The 16,610-nt window shown below is 44.1% G+C and overlaps 1 protein-coding gene across 4 annotated transcripts in view; it reads right to left on the reverse strand.

Annotated features, from left to right (window-relative positions):
- VPS35L (VPS35 endosomal protein sorting factor like) overlaps positions 1-16,610 on the reverse strand; it is a 133,222-nt gene that overhangs the window by 102,676 nt on the left and 13,936 nt on the right. For all 4 annotated transcript variants that reach the window (XM_065893414.1, XM_065893416.1, XM_065893417.1 and 1 more), the window contains exons 5-8: positions 14,990-15,014; positions 12,183-12,259; positions 8,429-8,557; positions 2,410-2,494 (exon numbers count right to left, since the gene is read on the reverse strand). In XM_065893414.1, the coding sequence (XP_065749486.1) occupies positions 2,410-2,494; positions 8,429-8,557; positions 12,183-12,259; positions 14,990-15,014 (316 nt within the window). The remainder of the gene's footprint in view (positions 1-2,409; positions 2,495-8,428; positions 8,558-12,182; positions 12,260-14,989; positions 15,015-16,610) is intronic.

A 16,610-nucleotide genomic window follows, 5' to 3' on the forward strand; every position in this document is an offset into this window, starting at 1 on the left:
GGCCAACGTGTCAACTCATCATGCGATACAGAACTGTCAGGGGAACCAGACATAGCCACTGGCCCCTCTCGCTGACTAACATCCTCGCTCCCGGAAGGCACGCTGGGTATGAGGACAGGTCAAGGCCCGAGGGGTGTGCGATGGATATCTGTTCTGAGAGCCTAATGCACCCATCTGTCCTGGATCACCTTCCCCCATCCCCACCGCCACCCCGGGGCCATGCCACCCTCATTTTTCACCTGGAGTGCTGCACCGGCCTCCCAACCAGGCCCCCCGTTCCACCCTCGCCCTACCGTCTGGTCTCAGCACAGCAGCCAGAGGGAGCCCATTAAAACCCAAACTGGAACTTGCGCCTCCAGTGCTCAACACCCTGGGCGGCTCCTCATGCCCTCGGGCTCAAAGCCCAAGTCCTTCCAATGGCCTGCATGGCCCACCAGGCTCTCTGGCCACATCCCCACCCCACCCGCCCCCCTCCAGCCACGCTGGCCTCTCAGTTCTCCAGACCTGCCAGGCCTGCTCCCACCCCAGGGTGTTTGCACTGGCTGTTCCTTGGTCATAAGCCGGCCCCACGTTGCCAGCATACGGCTCATCTCTCACCTCCTTCAAGTACTTGCCCACACACCGACTTCCCAGCGAGGCCTCCCCCGACCCCCCCATTTAAATAAAAGCACTGCCCACTTCACCCTGCTCTGGTTTGGGTTTTCTTCATCCATAGCACCAATCCCTGTCTAACACACAATCAGGTTTACTTATTTGTTCTGCGAATCCTCTCTTTCTGGCACAGCCCACGAAGGCAGGGATTTTTGTTTCTTATTTGCTGACACAACCTCAGCACCCAGCAGAGTGCCCGATGCCACCTTCCCGGATCATCTGAACCCAAAGGTCCCGTCGTTTGGCCAGGACATCTCTTCCTTTAACCCAGTTGGCTCCCATTCCCCTTTCCTCTGGCAACAGCATCACCCTTTCTCCTTTGGGGCGACCAGCTCTGGATAACCTGCACATTTCATCCCCAGATCCCATAACTGGCTCAGGGACTGACGTGTGATCCAAGCCAGGCCAATGAGATGGAATTCCGGGACTTCTGTTGGAAAGCGAGGATAAAAGTTCCTTCCTTGTCCTGGGACTAGTAGCAGCAAAACTGATAAAAGTTGAGGACACCTTGTGGAGCTTAAGAATGAAGCCAACCCAAGAAAAAGTACTAGAAAAAGCCAATGTCCTGAAGATACCGTTTGAGTTCCTGAACCCAGCTATACCTGAAGCTAGAAACTACCCCTGGCCTTTTCAACATAAGCCAATAAATACTCCCCCCTTTTCCACGAGGAAATGAATGAGTTAGGTTTTCTATCACTTATTCTAGCTAATACACTCAGGTCCCCGGTCTCCTGCACAGAAATAAATGGGTCTCTCTGAATGACATTTCATTTTCTGACACATTTGACCTTTCAATGGGTCACAGACAAGACTTGCCAGGTTGGGAGCCCATCGGTCCTTCCTCGGCAAGACAGCGAAGGTCTGTTCCGACCCCCTACGTGTTCAGTTCTCAGACGATGACTGTCTCCTAGTTCTTGCGGGGCACCTCTCTGCTGAACGTCATGTACAGGCTGCACGGTTTGGGCAAACTGCTAATGGCATGATGTTCTGGCCACTGACCATCACCAAGCAGCATGGAGACCTCCTGTTTCTCCAAGGGGCTCCTGGTTATTAATCTCTTCAGTCTAAAGCTCTCTGCCGCACTCCCGAAGATCATTCGGCTTGAGGGGTGGAGTGTGGGACGAGGGGCAGCCACAGTGATGCAGGAAGACCTCATAGGAGCTGCAGCCATCATCCATGGGGCAGAGAACAGGGGCTTGGACTAAGGTTTTAACAGAGAAGACAGAAAAACAGACGTACGGGGGAGAGATTGAGGAAGGTGAATTGAAGAACCTGGTGACGGGCTGGACATGGGGCACGGGAGAGAAGACTCAGATTTCCAGCGTGGGCACGGGGGTACATGGTGCCGCCATCCCCTGACACAGAAACCCAGCGCGGGTGGGGAAGGGCTGGGAGGAGATGCCAGGTTCAGTTCTGAACAAAGTGAGTTCCAGGTGCCATGAGCCGGCCGGCGACGGACCGAGGCTGGTCTGTATGAGACGTGTGCTCCCCAGCCTGCCTTGCTCGACTCACTCGCCTCGCTAGCCTATCAGAAGGTTAGAAACACACAATTTAAAATTCTTGCAAAAACAGCACCCGCAACCTTGCTCCCCTCATTAGAGCAGGGGAGCAAGGGTCGGGGTGGGAGTTTGGGTCTCCCTCGTGACTTGCCTAGTAATTTAAACCACAGCAGAACCCGATTTAAAGCCACTCTACCATCCAACTTCCGGCAAAACAAACGCACTTCTTAGATTTGAGATGAATAAAACTAGTACTTACCAAATGTATCAAGTATGTCGGTGATAAGGACAAATTTGCTTGGGTAGAACTGAATAACACTTGTGTCCGAAAGAAGCTTTGAACACTAGAAAAAGAGAAGAGAAAAGAAAAGTCACTGTCATGTCTGACTGGGTTGGAACACTCCAGGCCTGGAAAATTAAGGATCTCCACAAACTAGTGCAAGTGTATACCATGTGCCAGGCCTGGTGCTAGTCACTGAATGTATAATGACAAGCAAAACCACCGTGCTTTTGACAAAGGGAGTCAACTCTGCTCACAAGACAGCCTCTTAATGAAAGGCACCATCACCTCCCTCAGAAAAGCCACGACTCAGGAATCTTATCCAGAGGGTCTGAACTAGGGTCTGCACTGGGTCACCAGAGAAGTCAACCAGCGTCCCTGCAGGTGACTCCATCTTTTTAGCATTGCCTCCGCTGGTTTATTTCAGAATGGTCTTGATTCTTAAATGTTCTTTTCTATGAAATGACCCCATAGGCAAATCTCTAGGGTTTCTTAAACTAGCACCCATTATTTATACTTACTCTTAAATTTCCTTCTAAAAGGAAACGTGACAAGCTTCAAAGAGTTACATGTTTCTCTGGAACTGTGCTCTGCAAGCCAGGAATATTTTGGCTTTGCCGGGAATTCCTCAATTCCTCTGCCATCACTCACGCCAGAGGGCCATCGATGTGTTCAGGACTCATAACGGAAGATGGCAGCCACACAACGTGGCCCCGAACACCCCAGATGAAGTCATCTTGTATAATCAGAAACAAAAATCTATCTCTACTTCGAAGAACTAGAAGTAATGCCCTGAAATCTTTGCAAATTCAGAAGTCTGGATAAGGAACTAGATAACCTTGCCATATTTTATCAGACAGGAAAAATGTCACGTTAAAAGAAAAAAACTATTTGGACATTTAGAAAGCGTACTTTCATATGTATGCGCTTCCGATGTGCACAGAATGGCTAGAAAGTTCATCATATCAAGATGTAGGCTGACATGTGTTTTCAGTTTGGCTTTGTTACACAATGTCTGAATTATTACATTCATCAAGTTTCTCCTTAGCATTATGTAACTAAAAGTAAACAATGTGTCTAATTTGTAAAACATCCTCTCATGGCCCAAATGTTATTTGGGGATTGGAGGTGAGGGGAATGTAAGCTGTTAAAACAATGGCAATGACACCAAATGTGGCATTTGGATGTACACGGAACTCCATTTCCTGACACCTTGCTTTGTGTTTTTCACATGCCCTTTATGAGAGCTCCAACTTAAACAATTAATTACCCCATGAGATTTCAGGGCTTGGAAAAAACAAACAGTTCTGAATCCTAGAGACTGTTTACAATACACAGCTCTTGGTTCCTAGGGATGTGACATCTCCTGAGTTCCTACCCAGAGCCCCTCAGAGATGGGTTACTGCCCACTGGTGAGGTGAGAGAGAGAGAGAATTCAAACAGAAGATTTCAAATTAAACACAGCTGGCGTTTCCCAACACCTGTGCGTTGATTTGTCTCCCAAGCTGGTGTCACAGAACATGTATTTTATAAAGACAATAGGAAGCAGAAAAAAAATTTTAATCCAAAGTTAAAATCATAATAATGTCATAAATTGAAGTTACCTTTTAAATCACTATTTTGAAGATTCCACAGTTTTTTGTAAAGCTTTGGTGCAGTTTCCTAAACCAATATAAATCAGGCACCCCCAGGGTATGTGTTAAAAAAAACAGATTCCCTGCTCCAAAATCAGTATTTTCAACAAGGGCCCCAGGTGACTGCTGCACTGAAACAAGCCCAGGACACACTGGGTTCCTGAGATCCGCAATCTGTACCACATTCTGAATGAAATGAGCATTCTACAAACCAAGGGTTCTCAGCTTCGGAATCATCTGGGAAGCTTTGTAAGATAACAGTGCCTGGATCCCACTCTCAGAGATTCTGATTAAGCTGGTCTGGGGTGCAGCTTGGACATCAGGATTTCTTAAAGCTCCCAAGTGATTCTAATGTGTAGCTAAGGTTGAGAACCATTGTTATAAACATTTCCTGAGCAACGAACTGATGCATTACTCTGCCTAAAATACTTGCTATCGAATTTATTAACACTGCGGAAAAAAGACTAAAAGAATGCTTTTCATTTGTTTCCAATTAGCAAGATTCTAGAAGGAAACAAGCAGTTCCTAAAATTAAGTTGGAATTAAAAACCAAAACTGTGAACCAAAGCAAATGGATAAATTAAAAGATAATCTATGGTTCAGTATAGAAAGTATGACTAGATGGATGGCTAGAAGGAAAGCAGGAAAGGAGGGAAGCAGACTAATTAGTCAGAGGACAATTACTGCCCACAATATATATTTTTTAAATCCTAAAAATCAGTAAGAAAGGTACAAATAACGTAATGGAAAAATGAGCAAAAGGAACCAACAAAAGGCATTTTACAGAAAAGGAAACCCCAATGGCCAATAAACATATGAAAAGATGCTCAATCTTATTATAATCGGGGAATTGCAAATTAAAACCACAATAAAATATGATGTTATTACCTCCTAAATTGGAGAAATTAAAATTGAAAGTCTGCTCATTCCAAATGTTGGTAGGCCACTGAACAGCACAGACTCTCACACCCCCACTGCTACTACAGTGCAGGCTGGCACAACTACTGCGGAAAATAACTTGGCATTGTCTGGAAAAGCAGACAAGGCACACGTCCTACACCGAGCAATTCCACTTTTAGGTATGGGCCTTCATCTAGAGAAACACTTTATATGGTCACCAGCAGACGTGACCAGCGTTCACAGCAACATCGTTCATAATAATGAAAGAAGGAAAAAGAAAAGAACCAAATGCCTATCAACAGAATGAATGATACATAATTTATGCATCAGTAGATTAACTCTGCTTCAGATGGCAAATCTCTCCAACTGATTTGTAGGGTCAGTACAATCCCTATCAAAATCCCAAAGGTTTTTTTTTTTTTTTTTTTTGGTAGAAATTGACAAGCTGATCCTAAAATTCATATGGAAATGCAAAGGACCCAGAAGAGCCAAAACAATTCTGAAAAAGAAGAACAAAGTCAAAAGACATACTACCTAGTTTCAAAATTTACCATAAAGCTATAGTAATCAAGTGTGGTACTGGCATAAGGACATACCTATAGATCTATGGAATAGAATTGAGAGTTCAGAAATAAACCCTTACTTTTACGGTCAATTGACTTTTGACAAAGCTGCCAAGATAAGTATTTTCAGCAAATGCTGCTGAGACAACTGGATATCCATATGGACAAAAATGAACTTAGACACACCATACACACAAAAAAATAATTCAAAATGGACCATATAACCTAGATGTAAGAGCTAAAACTATAAAGCTTCTAGAATAAAACATAGGAAGAAATTCTCACAACCCTGGGTTATGCAAAGAGTTCCTACATACAACTCCAAAAGCATGAGCCAAAAAGGAGAAAACTGATAAACTGGACTTCATTAAAATTAAAAACTCCTACACTTCAAAAGATACCATTCCGAAAATGAAAAGATAAGCCACAGACTAGGAGAAAATACAAGTAGATCATGTATTTGATAAAGAACTCGTATCAAGGATAAAGAATTACTACAACTCAACAAGGAGACAAACAACCTGATTTTTTAAATGGGCAAGTCTTGAATAGACAGTTCACTAAAGAAGATATAAAAATGGCCAATAAACATATGGAAAGATGCTCAACATCATTAGTCAGTAGGGATATGCAAATTAAAACCACGATGAGGGCTTCCCTGGTGGCGCAGTGGTTGAGAGTCCGCCTGCCGATGCAGGGGACACAGGTTCTTGCCCCGATCCGGGAAGATCCCACATGCCGCGGAACGGCTGGGCCTGTGAGCCATGGCCGCTGAGCCTGTGCGTCCGGAGCCTGTGCTCCGCAACGGGAGAGGCCACAACAGTGAGAGGCCTGTGTACCGCAAAAAAAAAAAAACCACGATGAGGTACCACTTCACACCCACTCAGATGGCTATAATCAAAAAGATGGGCAATAACAAAATGAGTGACTGCAAAGATATACAGGAACTGGAACCCTCATACATTGCTGGTGGGAATGTAAATGGTGCAGCCATTTTGGAAAGCAATTTGGCCGTTCCTCAAAAAGTTAAACATCAACTTACCATATGACTTAGCAATTCCACTTCTAGGAATCTATCCAAGAAAAATGAAAATATACGTCCATACAAAGACTTGTTTGCAATTGTGAACAGCGGCATTACTCATAATGGCCAGAGTGGCAACAACTTAAATGTCTATCCGCTTGTTAATGGATAAGTACAATGTGGTTATGCATGCGTTGGTATACCATGCAGCAGCAGAATGGTACAGAGTGCTGATATTACAACATGGATGAACCTCAAAAACACGGTAAGCGAAAGGAGCCAGATGCGAAAGAGTACACAATGAGTGACCCCACGTACATGAGACGTCAGGAAAGGCAAATTCATAGTCAGAAAGCAGATCGGTGGTTTTTCTAAGGCTGAAAGCGGCAGCAGGGTTTGAGTGCTAACGGGCTTGAGGAAATTTGGGCAGGGGGTGGGGCGAGGGCGGGGGGTGGGCAGTGGCTATGAAAATGTTCTAAAACTGGGTTGGGTAATCGCTGGGCAACTCTGTAAACTTACTAAAAACTTCACTGAATGGTACATTTACAATGGTGGATTTTAGGACATGTAAAATATCCTCAGTAAAGCTGAAAAAACAAAGTGAAACCTTACTGCAGAGCAAATAAGGGAAACTGCTCACTTCTCCATATTCTGTACCTTGACTAGCTTTTTTGGATAAAGAAGGCAGTCTTTATTGCAAGTCAAACAGTTACTATTAGCTAGATGTGGAGTTAATTAAACAGTTTCATGATTATTTTCTTTGGGAAGACATGAATCAAATCTCCTCCAGATGTCAAACTCTTAGAAGTCACAGCTCTATACCACAATACTCTATGGAGAGATGTTGCCAACAAAAATATTTTGAAGAAGCTCTTGTTAGTTTAGATATTCTCTCACTTGAGCCACTCAGCAAGCAGCCTCCATCACATGCCTGCAGGATGAGAGAAACCTTCTTCAGAGTATTTGCTTTGTCAACTAACAACAGTGATGGAAGGGAAAAGGGCTTGGGTTTGCCTCTGTCATGAACACCAAAAAAAATAGCACCTGCCATACAAAGTGTCATCTTAAAAGACTTCAAGTACCCAGTGCAAAGACTCCCAGAGTAAGAAAACAAATGTCACATTCCCATGACAATAAACAAGAATGAAATCTTGTCATTCTGAACTAAAACGGCTGTTCAGAAATCCTCTATTAACTCTGCTCTGAAGAGCATAATGCTTACAGTATTCCTTTTACCGTGTACTTCTGAGCGTGTTTTGACAAGACGGGATGATCTTAAGAGTCAAGAAACAGAATAAGCTGTTTTCCCTGTGGAACTTGCTCTTGTGATCCAAGAGCTGTCATGGGTTAACAAATTCATCAACAAAGAGGATTCAACAAACATACCTCTCTTAACACTGTATATACATTTTCTTTGTCACGTCACTATGCAGAACATGACCCCAAAATGCATATATCAGGGACACACAACCATTAGTTCCAAAGATACAAAGAAAATCTGGTCAAGGAAACCCAAAAGACAGTAGATCAATCTTTAGTCTACACAAATCATAAATGTGTCAGCTGGTGTAACAGGGCCAACGAACTGCACAACCCTGGGGGGACATCAGTAATTCTGTAATCTAGGGTGAATTTCCTGGAACTGCACAGTGCACAACCTATGCAGCTGCACATGGTGGCCCTGGGATTAGCCATCTCATAAAAACACTGATTCATAATTATGGCCTTTCACAGGAAGTACGTGAAAATAGAACAGATGAAAAAATTAGGGTAAGACCCTGAAGGCAGGCCTCTGAAAATCTTAATTATCCACAAAGGAGTTTTACAAAGGAAATTCTGGGGGAAAAAAAAAAAAAAAAAAAATCACTCGACCTGACCTGGATGACTATTTTTAGAGCCTTCACTTTCTGGTCCGAGGCCCAGGCGTCCTTCAGCGACTGGTTGAGCTCTTCTATGCGGTTCACGTAATCCTGCTGAGTCAAATTCAGCAGCTCCTTCTGGGATCCCTGGGGGCAGAAAGCAGGAAGACACAGGCACAGAAGTAAAAACATCGTTGGACTCCCCCCCTGCCCCCATGAACAATACTGAGTATTAGCTGAGTTTTGGTCTCTAAGTTTTCCTCATATCCTGACCAGGATTGATAATTCTGTCTTGTAATCAAAGAGGTTCTGAGTTTTCTGCAAAGACGGCTAGAGGGCAGTGATTGAAAAACTGGCCTTGAACACAAGTCAGACCTGAGCCCATTCCCAGCTGAGCCACATTCTAACCGTATGATTCTAGGTGAGCTGCTTTCCTCCCTGAGTCTCTTCTGTGAACAGTGATAACAGGACTTACCTTATTCAACAAATAGTTATTGGGGGGTATTGTGTGCCAGGCAAGTATGGTGTACCAGATGCCCCAGATACAAAGGTGAGCAAAAAGACATTGTTTCAGCACTCATGGAGTTTAAGGTACAGAGGACAAGATGGACATTAATACAAACCGAGACAAATGCTCGAGGAAACAATTCTACAAAGACACATATCATAGTTCTCTGAATCTGAGGTGCCCGTTTTAAGAAGCACAACTGTTTTATGTACCACTAAGGAAGAAAAAGTGCCGATCACGGACATGCACCAATTGAGAGACACAGTCCAATTTCAGGGATATTCAAATGTTGGGGGAAAGGTTCATCTCAGAATGGACTCTAGAATGGTGGTCAAGAATGGTTTCCTGGAGCAAGTGATGCTTGAGACAAACTCTCAGTGGTGTACAGGCGTTAACTAGGCAATGGAGGGTTGTTAACTAGACCAGGGAGAGAGCATTCAGGACAGAGAGCAGACCCAGCAAAAACCCACGGCAGAAGAGGGCAAGGTCATCACATGGATGAAATATTATAACATATGTAAAGACCTGGCACCACCCGGCACACAGTACATGCTCACTAATCCTTGCCTACTGCTAAGACGCTGATTGCACAGCTCACAGGAGTGAGGGTCATGCTAACCTGCATGAGGAGACCAGGAACCAAATCTTTTTCATATGAATGTTGCCTGGAATCCAAAGTAAAGAACTCTTTTTTTTTTTAATTGAAGTATAGTTAATTTACAATGTTGTGTTAGTTTCTGATGTATAAAAAAGTAATTCAGTTATACATATATATACTCTTTTTCATATTCTTTTCCATTATAGTTTATTACAAGATATTGAGTATAGTTTCCTGTGCTATACAGTAGGTCCTTGCTGGTTTTCTATTTTATATATAGCAATGTGTATATGTTAACCCCAAACTCCTAATTTATCCTCCTGCCCTTTCCCCTTTCGTAACCATAAGTTTGTTTTCTATGTCTGGAGCCTGTTTCTATTTTGTAAATAAGTTAATTTGGATCATATTTTAGATTCCACATATAAGTGATATCATATGATATTTGTCTTTCTCTGACTTACTTCACTTAGTATGATAAACTCTAGGTCCATCCATGTTGCTGCAAATGGCATTATTTCATTCTTTTTTATAGCTGAGTAATATGCCATTGTATAAATACACCACATTGTCATTATCCATTCATCTGTTGGACATTTAAGTTGCTTCCATGCCTTGGCTTTTGTAAATAGTGCTGCTATGAACACTGGGGTGAATGTATCTTTTCGAGTGAGAGTTTTCTCTGGATATATGCCCAGGAGTGGGAATGCTGGAATAACTCTTTATTAAAGGAATACAAGTAGGAGGTTCAGGAAATCTGAACTGATCCCAACTGGTCACTTGAACTGTGAGACAGGATCCTCCCTGCCCCTCTGCCGTAGGAAGAACCACGTGACTAGTTTGGGCAAATGGGTGGTAAATAGAGTGGCATGTGTCCCCTTTAGGCTGAGGCAGTGAAAAGTGACCCTTTCTTCAGCTCTGCTGTGACAACCCTGGAGCCATATGTTGAGATGGCAGCACCGTAAGATGGTGGTATGTCTGTCACCTACACTGGACGAGTAATGTGAGGAAGAAATAAACCTTTGTTATATTAAGCCACTGAGATACAGGGGTTCATTTGTTATCACAGCACAACCTAGTCTTATCCTGACTAATATGCTATGTTAACCTGGAAGCCATGGGGCAGCCATGTGCTCCTGTGAGCAGGGGAAGCAAGGAAACCAGTCTGCAGGAAAAAAAAAAAAAGGAGAACTAGAAAGAGTCTGGAGGCTACACAGAAGCAAGAGACACAGAGGACAGCTGCTGGGGTTCTGGGTGGTTTTTCAGTTCCTGGTTCCAGGCCACTGTGCCTTTGGGTTCAGGGTAGTGCCCCAGTATCCTTCAATACAGTCCTTATTTTCCATGTAAGCCAGCTCAAGTGACTTTCAGATACTCAACAGACAAAAGAGCTTTGATAAAAACCCTTAGCAATTCCCTTCCTACCAGCCAAGGTTGACTGATGACATGCAGACTGAGGCTCTCGGGCGCCCTAATTCAAAATATGTCATTTCTGAATTGGAAAATAAAATATTGGACGATTAGACTCTGCGGAGCACCTAACAACTCTGGTCTTAGAGCTGGAAGGACCCTGAAACTGGGGCAAGATGCAGGACAGAGCAATGGCAACTGCCATTATATGGACCTCTGTGGATTTCAAAGCATTCCCATTCAGCCTACACGACTATATTTTTTATCCCCATTTTACAGATGAGGAAATGGGTATAGGAAGATGAATGGCCAAGGGCACCCCATTAATAAGCGGTCAAGCTAAGGCCTCTAGACTCATAATGGTGATGGTGACAGCAGCTAACACTTGCAAAGCATGTACCATGTGCTGGGTGCTGGTCTAAGCACTTCACATCCATTAACTCATGTAATCCCCTGTAATCACCCTAAGAGGCAGGTACTAGGTAGCACCCCCACTTTACAGATGAGTAAACTGAGGCACAGAGCTCAAGCTCTTAAGCACCTTGTCCCAAACTACAGAATTACCAAACAGTAGAGCCAGGATTCAAACCCGGGCAGTCTGGCTCCTGAGTTTGCCCTCTTAACCCCCATGGTATGCTGCCTCTCTAAATGATACTCCAGAGGATGCAAATTCACCACCTCCAGGGGCCAGGCTAGTAATGTTTATGAGTGAACTGGGCCAGGGAGGACCATGCAACCTGGACAGTACACACCCAGGTTAAATGCAAGAATGTGAGCCCACAGTTAGGTGGAATTTAAGAGAAGTCAGAAATCTGGATTTATACGTTAAATTTACTAATTTTTATGAGTTGGCAAGATTCATGTTCTTTAAAAGCACGTGCAGGCTAATTGAAAGACTTCAGCAGCTGAGCGGCCATGCGTGGCCTCTGCGGCAGGCATGACCGCTTTACACTATACGAGGCGGCTTCCCGGGAGATGGCTACCGTTGGCTTTCACAGTTAGACCCTGTCCCCAGACACCCGGGGTTTGCTCAAGCATCACAGTGAGAAAAACGCCTTCAGAAAACCAGCCCAAGGAAGGCTCCTGTGAGCATGGCCAGCCGCGCCACTGGCATCTTTCCCTCGATCAGTTGGTGCCTCAGGAGGACTGAACACAATGCGCAGCTCGAGAATTAATCAGAGAGCAGCCACCGAGACTGACCTCACCTGGCAGAAACACGGGAAGCCCCGCCCCTCCCTGGATTCAACAACTGACTTGCTCACCTCCTCAAAATCATCCAGCTCCTCCAGCCTGGTCCGAACCTTCTCCGACATTGCGGATATGGCAGTCCCAGCTTTGCCTAAACAGAATGGATTCATGTCACACAGGTGGCTTTCCTCTGTCACCAATACCCCCAGAGGAAGGCATCTCTCACTCTACACTTCATCATGAATAAAGAGGCTGGGGAACAACTTCATTACAGAAAACTCCCTGAGATTTTGAAAGCAACTTCCTTACGTAACCAAAGTTTCATCAGAAACATTTCTGCTTAGGAGCTGCCCGTGGGAGTGCAGTGGGCCAGCCTCAAAAAGGTTCTGCGACATCTGATATTTACAAACTTTTCACTGAATCATTTGTTTATTCCTAAAGAAAGGCGGTCCAGATAAGGATGCCAAAAATCCGTCATTTAATTGTTTTCCACAAACAAAAGGCCCTCTCAGGCTCATATTCACAGTGCAGAACTGTGGTACTAACAACTAACAAAACAACAATCCCACTGTCTGTCCAGAGGTGGAAACACTAGGGCTTCAAAGCCGTCTCTTCAAGCAAACAGGACTAGTGAGCCTCCTTCCATCATCCATCAGCACAACTCTTCCCATCAGCAGGGACTGGCGGGGAGAGAAGGGAAGGACTCCAGGCCACAGGCCGGTCACAGGACAGGGCTCTCTGGCCAGCTGGCTGCTGCCCTCTAGAGCCTCCTGTTTCAGAACCCTTTCTCCATCTTAAGGGTGTTTCTGTTCTAGACCAGAGGTTTCCTTGCTCCTGCCTACCGAACTCGCTCTCAGGAACTAAAGTTTACTCTTTTATGGCACTGCTTTCTTAGCTCTGGCGTTAACTCACACATTTGTCTGGGATCAGCTGAGGCACTGCTTTCTTAGTTCTGGCGTTAACTCACACATTTGTCTGGGATCAGCTAAGGCACTGCTTTCTTAGCTCTGGCGTTAACTCACACATTTGTCTGGGATCAGCTGAGAGCATGGTACAATTATTCAATTACTAACAACTACTAAAATTACGGAGTTTCCAAATAATTTGATTTTTTTTACCTTACTTCTACTTTTCCCTTCATTTTGAAATATAGTACAGAACATGCATATATGTACATTTTAACAGATAATCATAAAACCTTTGTAGCCACCACCCAGATTGTACACTGTCTTGCTTCTTTCATTCACCACTGACTTTAGTTCATGAAGTTTGCCCCTGTCATTGCATAAAGCTCACACATTTTCACCACTGTTTAGCATTTTCCATTGTGTGACTACATCACAGTTTATTTCTTATTCTACCGTCAGTGGATCCTTGGGCTGTATCCTGCTTGGGGTTACTATGAACAATATGCTATAAACATTTCTGTGCATGTCTCCTGGTTCATATATGCATGCATTTCTTCAGGGTAGTTTCTCAAACTTTTACAGGAAGCACTTAAGGATGTGTTATCATGCAGATTCTGATTTTTACTAGGTGTGGCAGGGCCTGAGACTCTGCATTTCTGATGAGCCCCCGGTGACGTCAATGCTGCTGGTCCTTGGACCACACTTTAAGAAACATGGATTTGGGCAGAGCTGAAAAAATGCATTCTATAAAAGGCCATATATAAGTATTTTAGGTTTTGTGAGTCATACAGTCTCTGTCACAACTACTCAACTGCCATTATAGCACAAAAGCAGCCACAGACAATATGTAAACAAACCGGCATGGCTGTGTTCCAATAAGACTATTTACAAGATCAAACGGTGGGCCAGATTTGGCCTCCAGGATACAGTTTGCCAATTTCTGATCTAGGGTATATCCTAATAGTGGAACTGCTAGGTCAAAGGGCTGGCCCATCTTCAATTTGAACAGATAATGCAAAAGTGCTTTACACAGCGGTTGTGTCATTTTACACTCCCACCAGCAGCACGAGCGTTCCTGTTGCTCTACATTCTCACCAGCAAGTGGTATTGTCACTTTCTGACCTCTCCAAACTGGTAGATATGCAATGCTGTGATTTACTTTTTTATGGCTTGGGGTCAAAGTTATGCCCATAACAAAGGTGCTCCGACTCTCTTGATTTCTAGTGTGCTGCCCCAACCTGCAGAGAACGAGGAGAGTTGCAGCTGCCATACCAGCGATTTGCACATAAACCACGGCTGTGCTCCTCTGCACCCCAGTGATATAGCATCTAAGACAGTGGCTTCATAATCACCCAGGAGCTTTAAAAATGGAATTCCTGCATCCCCTTCCTCAAGATTAATTCAATAAGTGGAGTGGGGCCCAGTGGTCTGTATTTTTATGAAATATATATATATACACACATATATATATATTCCTCAAGTGAACTAGTGAACTAGCTGCTGAACAGCTAGTTTGAGACACCTTGGTCCAGACTGTGTCTTGGCACAAGAAATTGAGAACTGCCGTATTCAGGGACCAGTGGCTGATAAGACTGAGTGTGTGACTCCCTTTACCAGTGCATCTGTGTTTTCGCAAGGGATAATGACTTAAGGCAAAAGAAAGGATCTGTAAAAAGGAGAATTTCAACCATTTCCCAGCCAGTGAGGAGGCACATAGATGGGAGACTAATGCTCTGTAATCCCAAAGTCAAGCACTGAGTTTCTGTTTTCCTCCTAGTAAACTCTTTGGTCTTTTTTTTTTTCATTCGTCATCTAAATATGTATTTTGACTCTACTAAATCTATACATAATCTAGGAAATAATAGCTTCAATTGAATTAAACATCAGGATTGGATGTTTTTTTCCTTTGGAAAATTATATTAAAGGTAATGGGAGAATTCCCCATCAAAACAGTAACAACAGCGAAAACTCACCTTTTTCAGATCCCATAAAAAGATTCTGCAGAGGCAAAAAATATATGTTAATATTTTTTAAAACTTACTGGACCCTGTGACAAAAACTTTACTTATTGTTCAAGCAGCACTAAGACAACATGATCCATCGTTTTCCAACAAAGCCACTTATTTATCTAAATGAAAAACAGAAATATTTATTCAAAGGAGGAAAACACAGCTCACTAGAAACGACTAGAGATTCAAATTTCTACTCATTTCAGGACTCTCAAAATGAGCCCAAAAAAAGCAACGTTTTGAGACAATGGTGGCAATGTGAAAGCATTTAGCTTACTCTAAATCAGGCTTTCACAACCTCGGCAATATTGACGTTATGGGCTGGAAAATTCTGTTGTGAGCGCCTGTCCTGTGCACTGTAGGATGTTTAGCAGCATCCCTGGCCTCTACCCACTAGATGCCAGTAGCACTCCCACAGTTGTGACAACCAAAAACGTCTTCAGGCATTGCCACATGTCCCCTGGGGAGTAAAATTACTCCTGGTTGAGAATCACGGTTTTATATTAAATCAGGGCAATCAGAAAACAGTAAGAAAAAGAATTAAATAGTCCAGCAATTCTGCTTAACAAGTATAGACTCTGGGAGAAGGGAGCAGAACCTTCCTAGTCGCTACTGAGTTTACCCCTTCCTTCCTGCTCACAGCCCCGATTTTTGATGGGTGCACTGTGTACAGCCCACGACTACCTTCAAGACAAATGTAACCGGACATGTTGAGGGGACTCCAGGAAGTGTTCTTTTTTTTGGCCGCACCACTCGGCATGTGGGATCTTAGTTTCCCGACCAGGGATCAAACCCGAGCCCCCCCCCCCCCGCAGTGGAAGCGTGGAATTTTAACCACTGGACCACCAGGGAAGTCCCAAGGAAGTGTTCTTGAATGAGAGAGGGTGCATCCCACTTTCCCCTTTCCGCCTTCTAACAACTTGGACGTGAGGTCACACTGAACATGACAGAGCAGCAAGACAGAAAGAGCTGGGTCCCTGATGACTTTGGAGCTGCCACATAGTCCTGGACTATCTGCTTCTAGACTTCTTTCCAGTATGAAGAGAGACGAACATCTCTCTTCTTTAGGGAGGGCCTCAGTCACAAGCTAGACCTTGACAACATAAGCATTAACCTGCTTTCCCCGGCTGAGCAACTTGCAGAGTACAAGGTAAGCCCCGGGCACTAGCCAACAACCTGACCTAGTGAGTGCCACCCAAAGAAGCAGTGAACTCCCAGCCCTGGCAGAAAACCCACCAGTGGGACTCCCTGAGCAACAGTAAGAAGTTAACCTTCTTCAGGGTGGCACTCTCTTCCCCTCGTAACTCTCTCCTCCCCCAGAGACACGACTCTGCGGCTCCAGTTCATTGTCTGAACTGTGCCTGATCCCCGATTCTTAACACATTTTTTGAGGAACGAATTAGCACGTTTTCTCCCAACTAACATTGACATAATAACTGAAACTTACAGAACGTCGGCGTTGGGGCAACATAACTGTGATACTGTGATTTATAAGAAGAAATATATGTTTAGTCTTTGTCCCAACTCCAGGCACAAAGCTCCTAACCCTTGGAATTTCCCAGGTGAGAGAACAATCCAGGAGGCT

Source organism: Phocoena phocoena, chromosome 15, assembly GCF_963924675.1.
Source record: "Phocoena phocoena chromosome 15, mPhoPho1.1, whole genome shotgun sequence".
NCBI lineage: Eukaryota > Metazoa > Chordata > Mammalia > Artiodactyla > Phocoenidae > Phocoena > Phocoena phocoena.